This window comes from Pangasianodon hypophthalmus, chromosome 1 (assembly GCF_027358585.1).
Source record: "Pangasianodon hypophthalmus isolate fPanHyp1 chromosome 1, fPanHyp1.pri, whole genome shotgun sequence".
NCBI lineage: Eukaryota > Metazoa > Chordata > Actinopteri > Siluriformes > Pangasiidae > Pangasianodon > Pangasianodon hypophthalmus.
Genome location: NC_069710.1, coordinates 3,060,560 through 3,070,388, shown reverse-complemented (window position 1 = coordinate 3,070,388; position 9,829 = coordinate 3,060,560). Strand labels below are relative to the sequence as shown.

The following is a 9,829-nucleotide window of genomic DNA, read 5'->3' as shown; positions in this document are numbered from 1 at the left end:
TCACCTCTTTATGCCTCCTTCCGTGAGTGGTGGCTCACTATGGTACAAGGCCGTAAAGCTCAGCAGACTAAACACTCGTACATCATTATGGCGCACGGATGTGCCGTTTCGTGAAAACGCGGCCTCGAACCGCGTCCCACTCAATGACTCAGTGTGCTCATTAAAACTTCATCTATTACACACAAAAGAGTGTGACCACTTCAGCCTCAACCACCGTTTGTAATGTCCAGAAATAAAAGGCAAGTACGGGGTGAAACGGGTTTTGTAAGAGCGTTTTTTATTGAACACCATATGTACTGAACTGGGGTTAAATAAAGGTTTCTTTTGCGACTTTGAGGTGCACTGAGAGGGAATACAGTGTGTTCAGGAGCAGGATGGGAATGCTGGAGAGTAACAGGAAGTTAATATGGCAGCACGTCGTCAGCTCACAGTACTGCTCAATAGAAACCTGTGTCCTGAGCAGCCCAGTTTGGAGTCTGCAGGAAGAAAAAAAAAGACAGATCCTGTGTTAATTACGCAATTCACAGAGAGGTCAAGTGACGTGTTTACGGCTGGTTGTAGAGGTTGTGATTTTAGCTGACCGATCGCTGTGTACAGACAGATATACAATACAATATATATCACAATGCTTAGGGTTGCTAAAACAATTCTGGCAGAACAGTAACACATGCCTCAACCACAAACTGATTTAACTTGTACAAAAAGTAATCATTTAATGAGGAAAGGTGAAATAATTCAAAGTGTAAATAAAGATTTTAATGTTCACTCAGCTGCTTTTACAGTGAGTAATAACAGAGTCAGCTGGTTTTCTAAATTAAGTGATATCTGAATATCTTTACAAAAGGTTGTTTTTACAATTTATTAAAAACAAATATATATACAGTCGTACAACAAACACACGTGTTTGACATTATATTATTAGTACTACAAATTTGTTGTTCAGAGCTCTGGATGTTGTATTTGGCAGCATTTTCCCCTGTGAAAAATGTTCTTTTGTGTTTAGAGGGGTTACTTCATACCCCTTGGCCCTTGAGATGTGTAGAAATGTGTACTTGGTCCGTTTAGTGAAGATTTAAAATTCGTTTCTTAACACGACTTTTAAAATGTAGTTTGAATTTTAAGGTCTGTGAATCAGAGCCACACAGTCACACACACAGTCACAGCAGGCCATTTGACATACACCACACAACACAACACAAAACACGCGCACACACACACACACACACACACACACACACACACACACACACACACACACACAAGATCAAACAGTGACTGCCTGGACCCCAAGCAAAACATCTGTGGTGACTCCTAAGTGCAGAGAGCTTCAGCTCCGAGTTCACAGAGAGCTTGGTGTGCGAGAGTGTGTGTTATTTACTCTATAGAGCTGAGTCACTGGACTCGGGCCCTCTTCTTTACGGCTGCACTGCCATCTACCTTGTTATTAGTGCTTTGAAGAAGAATGGCATGATGAAAGCGCTTGCTCTGTTAAACTTGCTCTTACTGGTTTATACCGTGTAAAGATAGCTCTAGGTTGATGGCTGTTCAACATTCTTCAGGCTCTGTTCTCTGGACAAGATCATTTGCGCGTGTAAACTACAGGGCTCGAGTTAAACAGCGAGAGATGAGACCAGATAAAAGTTGGACAGAGCGTGTGTGTGTGTGGGAGAGAAAGAGAGAGGAGCTCTGACCTCATTCCTGTTGCTGTGGCTCAGCTTCTTCTCGATGTTCATGGCCAGCATCTGGCTACGGAACGACAAGCTCTTGGTCTTCTCGATCACTTGCTGGTACGGCGACACGGCGTTGTTACCCATCACCACGTGACCCTGCCAAAAGTATTACAGATCTAAACAGACTCTAAACACCAATCCCTTTTTGGTTCCCACATACACACCTCCATCACTACCCACCATATCACCAAACACTGGGGGTTAATTCTAGGCCATACCATTATAAAGCTGTGTGATTTAGGAGATTACAGAGGGCCCACCCCATGGTGGGTTTGTTATGACATTCAGAAAGGCCATAATAATACAGATTTCCAGCTTTGCTGGAGGAGTATGTCTGAGGTGGAACCTTTCATTGAGCCACTTGGACAAAGTAATGATTGGTTGATTGTTCCTAAGTAACTTTCTATATGAAAGTCAAAATGAAACATGGGAAATATTCTCATAGACACGTACATCAAAAAGAGAGAAGGGAGGAAAAAAAACAAAAACAGATAACACTCAAGAGAATTTGACATGGAGTAAATAAATATGAGCAGAGAGCCTCTTACCAGTTTGGAGTCGATTTTAGCATCCAGCCTAGCATTACGAATGAGGTTAACAATCCATCGTTCTGCCTCCTCAGGAGTCATATTCAGCTTGTCTGCCAGCATGCTGCACAGAAACAGAGGCCATTATGTGCTACATAATAACTCTGTGTAACTATGTGTCTCAACTGTGTACCCAAGAACATATGTAAATATGGATCAATATAAATGACCTGATCTGATGTACACACTGGAGAAAAGAGAGTCCTGTCAAAATTGAGCTTTTGGAACAGTACTCTAGAGTGACAAATGCCTTTCATTATGTAAGCAAGGCAATAATGATGATTCACGCCAAGACTAAGAAGCCCATAAAAAGGAATACAATTACATCACTGAGAGGAGATGGAGTGAGGGCGAGGTAATGGTGACAGACAAATGAAAATGCCCTTCCAAAAGTAGAGATGAGATGAAGTGAGTCTCGAGAGTAAGTCCATTAGAGATGGGCTGATACACTGGCCCTTGAATCATCGGGCCATCTTTGAGATCCTCTGTTGGCCCCTAACTCACTCCGCTGGCATGTCAGAGAAGAACTGTCCCTAAACAATAGAACGAAAGCCAGGGTTGAGTTCAGAGGCTTGGAGGCCAGGATGGGTCCGTAAGCCAGATGAGGAGAAGCTGGAGGATCCAATGCGTTTGCTTAAAAAAAAAAAAAACTTTCATGTATCTCTCCTCACTCTCTAAGTCCATATCCTCTATGCTATTGTTTATGGCATAGCTCACGAATGTTCTTATCTTATGATACGTGACTGCAAAAAATGGTTTGCCAAGGTCGGTGTGTAATAAAAACATGGTACACGTGTGCATGCAAAAGGTTTATAAACCTGAGAAACACTCATACCAATGCAAAACCCACTAACATGAGTGTCGCTACTGTGGGGAAAATGGTCCAGCACTTCAATATCATCAGTGGTCAGTGGAGGTCCTATGGTGGTCAAAGTAACAAACTGTATATAGCAACAGATGGATTACAGTTAGTATAGTAACTGTACACCGCCGATGTGACCTGGATGATTGGTGTACTCAATAAACTGGCCAATGAGTGTATCTGGAAGTTAGATGCACCTAATAACCTAGCAAGTCAGTTTGAATTCCTAGGACTCAATGCCGGATGCTGGAGCCACAGCCAAGTGACAAAACCAATGGGACCACTTTCATTTGAAACTTCCACATCCTCTCTACATTGTCCTTCAGATGTTTCTCCAACTCCCTGTGTTCCTTTCTTTGGGTGTGTGTTGTTCCTTTCAACTGATGGTGCCATATTGACTGGACAAGGTGTATTTAAGTCATGTATGTAGAGGGAGTAAAAATCACAGAGTAGTACATAAAGTTTCCAAAGAAACAAGATGTTTCAGACAGCTGTGCAAGCACAGTGCTTCTGAAGCTACAGGAGGTGAAATCATGGATCACTACCAAGGATCAGTCATCCCCAGCCCAAACTGCAGGGGAAGATTATATCCACATACCTTCTATAAAACACTTTTTATACAGCCTGGGCTGAGCCTGGCAAAACTGACAGCTGACATAATTTACTCATGCTCCAACCTGCACAAAATGGCACACGACAAAGTAGATCAGTCATAGACTTCATTATTTAAGACCTAACCACCAGCAAAAGTGGCAGTTGTCAAAATCACAAGGGCCAAGGTTGTGATGGTTAACATATGTCCAAAATTAAGCCGAGACCCTATTGACATTGGAAACAGGAATAGATGTCGACTCCAGAGCTGAAATCCAGGCTCTTTCACGTCTCTGAAAAGCACGGCATAGCACATTGTAGCCAGATTACCAACTGCATACCAAAAGGCGCAGGAAACCAGACAGAACCCTTGGTCATGAAGTTTGCCGTACTTCTGTCAAAAGGAAGCTGATCTAAACTCTGGTCCTTCTCAGATGCAGAATGGTGAGCATCAAAGGATTCCTTAAAAATACCTCCAATTCATTTCAGAGATGGTTGATTGTGGCAGAAGGAAGCAAACATTTCTCCAGTCATTTGATCAGTAAAGGCAGAGACAGAGATTGGATCAAAATAAACAGCAATGCGTGTCTTCTGAAGGCAACAGAAACCGACAACGCTTGCACATGCTTAGTGCGGAGATCCAGGTCAGGCCCTGCATCTAGCCACAGAGAGGACCGGCACGCACTGATCTAATTTAAACCAGGGGGAACGCACCAAAAACAGCTTTATTAGACCTGATTCTGCTTAAACTTATTATAAACATATTTCAGTGTGAATCGCCAAAACAGATGGGATAGAACGTGGGATGGGACTGAAAACGGGAAAAAAAAAAAAAAAAAAAAAAAAAAAAAAAAAAAAAAAAAAAAACACACGCAAACAGGAAGTAAAGTAGAAGTATGAGCCTTCAGTGCTTAGTACCAGACATAGCTGCTAGAGCCCGACTGCCCTCTCCCGCTGTAGTCTCATTTTACGCAGCTCTAACCCAGATCCTCGGGGGAAGGGGCGGCTGTAGGGATCATTTTCATTTTGACCCCCTTCCCCACACTGGCTCCTGAGCACTGATTTATCCAATTCCAATTGTGGGCTGGTGGAACTGAGGCAACCCGTTTCACTCCAGGAGCCTCACACTTAGCTGAGAGGTCAGGCATTAAGCAGAGGACAGACTTGGTCCAGGGAGAATGATGGACTCCATACAAGTGCCCTCTTTTTAACATAGCTGAGCTTAACAAATACATTGTTAAACACTTCCATATGAAGGCATTAAGAGATTCCAGGCCATTTGGAGAGACCCCCAAGTGCATGGTGCGGAATTGATTTTTCTGACTTTTTTGATAAAAACCAAAATGACTGTGTGGTGGTTTTACTGATTCAACTGTAATGTGGAAACTTTCTCGTTTTTGCATTGAAATGTTGGGCTTTTCAATTATTAGAGTTCTTGAAAGGCATGCGCTGACAATATTATAGAGATGATGCAACAAAATTCACATCCAGTGCACACAACTGGTCCATTTTATGTGAAGGACTGTTCATATTCCAGAGTAATACAATCTTTTCAGCTAATCAAGTACAACACGAGAAACAAAAAGAAAAGGAAAAAAAAAAAAACCTTCTACGTTCTAACACTGGACATTTCACAAGTCTAGACAAAAGAATATATGGCTACAATTATCACTCAATCATAAATCATGGCATCACACTTCCACTGGGCCCTTCTGCATAAAATGACTCCGCTATTCTTAGATACATTCTACTATAAGCCAACGCTGAGGGTGAAAACAAGCAAAATGTTTTATTATGTTCAGCAGCTATAAAAATGTCTTCATTATAATACGAGCCTCAGATTCATACGAATCCATGCTCTGGTGAAAAGGTCTTCTGGATAATGTGCTAACAACACACTGTCGTAAATCAAAAATAGAAAATCTCCAGTTCTCAACAAATCTCATTCAGTAGACACTAAAACCCACTGCCATGACATCCAAGCCATACTATTTTGATCCTAAAGGAACACATAGGATCATAGCAAATCATAGTTCCACTTTCCACTTCTAGTAGAGCTTTATCATTAACCTTTGCGGTCTTTAACAAGTAAACAGATCCTCCTGGAACAAGGCTGCCAAAAAGAGCCAGGACTATGAATCAATTCCAGACTATTGACAACTCGAGGTTTGGACAGAGACTGATCGAATTCCATGCTTCAACCTTGACTACAAACCTTGCTTGAGTTTACAGAACTGTCAGAGGGAGAAATCAAGGAGTGCCAAGCAGTTTGTAACCATTTCTGGGGATTTGTGAGATGATTCATGATGTAGGATGCTATGAGAATCAAACAGATGTCTTCCATTCCTATAATGAACAGGCTACTGACTTACAATTACAAGGTGTGTTGCTTTATCGAAAAATATTGTTTACAGGCTGTGCTCGTGTGTGCGCGCATGCCTGTTCTGGTTTGCAGAGGGTATAAAATCCCATACAACAGTTCCAGCCTGTTAGCCAAAGCCACTGTAAAGTGGTCAAGTGTTTTCTGCTGCACATGCAGAAGAAGGAAAAAAGCAATGCTGGACAGATGCTCATAGACTATTAGTTATGAAAAGCTCGTTAAACAGTCCAGCGTGTACTACTGCTTCCCTGCTCTGTATTCTGTCACTGGAGCACTAATAAGAACCAGGCGGAGGGAAACCAATGACAACCGCCCAAACCTCCCTCTCATTCCAACGGCTTCTTTTCCACCAATGGAAAAACCTGGGCATCCAAAACCATTGCGTGTCTCCTCTGGAAACCTACAATGCTGTGTATATACCATAAAAAAGAGCAATAAAGCAGAGTAAATAGAGTAAAGTGGCAATAAAACACCTGCCACACTCAACCAAATGTAGGATAGGTTTGTGAGCTGTCTACAAAACATGACTCAGTGAGAACCATGACTAAAAGCAAGCACTGTTCAGTGCTGAGTTCCAGGCTATAAATTTATTTAAAGAGAATTCAACAAGAAGAAAAAAAAAAGGGGGGGGGAAAAAGAGCGAATGTAAGGAAAAACAAGAGACTAAACTACTGATATCAGGAGAGGTCCGGGTGCAACGCCAGGCCTCCTGAGGATAATATGTAAACCCTCGAGAACTGCTCCAGAACAGATGATTAGATGTGTCTGTGATGTCTGGTTCTGTGTGCATGTGTGTGTATGAGCCCGTGAGTGTGAGGCTTAGGTGCTGGCAGCCAGTCTCTGGTCATACTTCCTCCAGCACACTGGCTAATAAAAAGGGTTGTGAGTGGAGTGGGAGCTCTGAGAAGAAACAGGAAGCAATCCCACACTGTGGACACATTTGAAGACCTGCTACTCTCCTTTATACTACTACACTGAAGCAGAGTTACTTATATACATTATGCCACTTTATTAAGAATACATCTAGACCTGCCCATTCATGCCTTTATCTAATCGGCCCAACATGTGCCAGCAGCACAATGCATAAAACTATGCAGAAACAGGTCATGAGCTTCAGTTAATGTTCACATCAAACACCAAAACACAACAACGACGACAACAAAAAACAATCAGTGAGCGGCAGTTCTGCGGACGTAAATGCCTTGCTGACGAGAGAGGTCTGACTAGTCCAATCCAGGAAGGATATGGTAACTCAAATAATCGCTCTTTACAACCGTGCTGAGCAGAAAAGCATCACAGAACACTCGACACATCAAACATTGACGCGGATGGGCTACAACAGCAGAACACCGCATTGCGTTTCAATCCTGTCACCCAACAGGAATCTGAGGCTAGAGTGGGCATGGGTACACTGAAACTAGACAGTAGAAGGTTGGAAAAACATTGTCTGGTCTTTTCAGTGCTTCTGAGGCTGCATGAGGTGAAGCCAGTAGATATTCAAAAAGTCCGACGTATCTATACACATCACTGAATAGTACTGGTCTTAATGTACCTTCAGGAAAACGGACATTTATTTACGAGTTGCTAGCTCCAGCCAGATGAAGAGTCTTACCTTATGCTGATGCACTGGTGAATTCTGCAGAAGGTCTCAAAGATGAACAAGCGAGCATTTTCAATGAAGTCCTCAAGGCATGCCACCAAGAAGAAATCATTCACCAGCACCTTTGGGAGACAGAACAATTGGATTAGGGATATTGCTGAATGGTTATGGGAGTGAGAGAATAAAGTTGGTTCCATGTCTTCTGTGGTGCAGAGGAATGCATACAGTTAAATAAGGACAAAGAGCAGAGCACAGTTCATAGAAACTCACCACAGAAATCAAAACTGTTCTTTTTGCACTTTTCAGACTCTAACATTGTAGCAACAGGTTCAGCAGTGGGAAACCAGACCTGCCAAAACGAGTACTAATGAGAATGAGTACTAATTAAGAAGAGATTAAAGTATAAAGACTGAAAAGGAGTGTATCCTGATAAACTGGACCATGGGGGGCTATTTCTAACACATCTATGCTGAAGTTCACTCAGAAATAGTTTACTTTGGCAGTTGTTATGAAGGAAGAAAGTCCCATTTGCATGTGGGGTTAAAAAAAAAAAAGAAAAGAAAAGAAATAAAAGAACGATTTAGGGCCATTCTCGCCATGCCAAATCAACCACAAATCTTGGAATTCCACAGACTCCACATGAAACAGAACAGGAACAAAGCCAGCCACCCAATCAGCCACAGCGGCTTTAACTTATCGCTGCATATATCGCCCACTGCCGCAGGGTCCAGCAAGCTCCATGGTGGAACCAATTTACACTGCCACTGCGTTCACACGGATCTTCTACTATGTAATCACGGTCCCCGAGAGACACACCAGCCGGGCTCTGATCAAAACACACACACACACACACACACACACACACACGCCCCCTGCTTCTCTGCATTAGCTTTACTGTCCCTCTTTTCTGATGGGGACCGGTGCGTTCACCTTCAGACAAGGGTGGGCAGGATGATGATATATCAGACATTACAATAAATTACACCAAAGCAGACTTTCTTGTTTGCATGCAGGTTCCATCAGTACTTTTATATCTTTTGTAATTGTGATATATTTTTGCCATATCGCCGACAGTTTAGTGCCTCACATTCCGCAGCGGTAAAGGCATGCGAGAGCTCCTGCTGTCGCTGCATGGTTCATGTGCAGTCCTCGTCCTCCAGTTCTGTTTGCTTAGGCTCCGCTCTCTGCTATCTCGGCTGTTCTGACTGAAGAAGTCCCAACTACACGGCCATATCAGCCGGCGCGTGTTTTACTGTCGTCAATGCTTATCTTAACCTGAAAGAACCCCAGATGGCTTAAGTGCCATAATTACTGTCATCTGTTTTTCAGGAAAAGACCCTCAAACAGATTTTGTAAAGGCATAAAATGTCCTTTTTAGACTTACCCTAGAGGCAGATTTGCTTTGAAAAGTGTCACACACCCACAGAGCTCGGGTTCTTAACTTCAGGCTTGGACACTGCAGAACAGCTTCAAGTTCTCTGTACGTCTAACACTGATCCAGCTCATGGGAAGCTTTATAAAGAGCTGATGAGCTGGATCGAGGAGGTTAAGAGCAGGAAAAACTTAAGATTACACCATAGTGGGTCAATGGGACTGTCAACTGATGTAACCAGTCAACTTGGCAAACGAAAACTGTAAATCTAAGTTCTGCGTGATCAGACCCAAACCGCAGGCTGTAAGCAGTAACTGCAGTGTAACAGCAATGTCTCGAGGCTATCTGATATAGGTCTAATTTTTTTCAGTCGAATCTTTTTCGAAGAATTTGCTATTCACTGCTTGTGTACTAATGAGCTTAAAATATAACTATTCAAATCTACCCCAACATCAAACACCTCATCAGTTAACAGTCAAGGAAGAAAAACTGCTGACTATTCAGTATTGCTGTACTACTGAGCTTGAAATAAACTCTGAAAACTGCCCCAGCATCTAGCACCTCATCTGTTAAAAGTCAACCAAGAAAACTGAAGGGCATTTTCATACATAAATAAAAAGGAATAGCCTAACTTAATGAAGAAATGAGACCCTCACTAAACCAGTGACATGATTTATAAACATTTACTTCTGTGAGGAAGCCCATGC

At 42.5% G+C, this 9,829-nt stretch overlaps 1 protein-coding gene across 1 annotated transcript in view; it reads right to left on the bottom strand.

The window, feature by feature from the left end:
• Window positions 1-260: 260 nt before the first annotated feature.
• The window catches only part of eif3ea (eukaryotic translation initiation factor 3, subunit E, a), a 34,495-nt gene continuing 24,926 nt past the window's right edge, over window positions 261-9,829 (bottom strand). The window contains exons 10-13 of the mRNA XM_026913856.3: window positions 7,763-7,872; window positions 2,279-2,381; window positions 1,692-1,826; window positions 261-476 (exon numbers count right to left, since the gene is read on the bottom strand). Coding sequence (XP_026769657.1) covers window positions 438-476; window positions 1,692-1,826; window positions 2,279-2,381; window positions 7,763-7,872 — 387 coding nt within the window. The 3' untranslated portion in view covers window positions 261-437. The remainder of the gene's footprint in view (window positions 477-1,691; window positions 1,827-2,278; window positions 2,382-7,762; window positions 7,873-9,829) is intronic.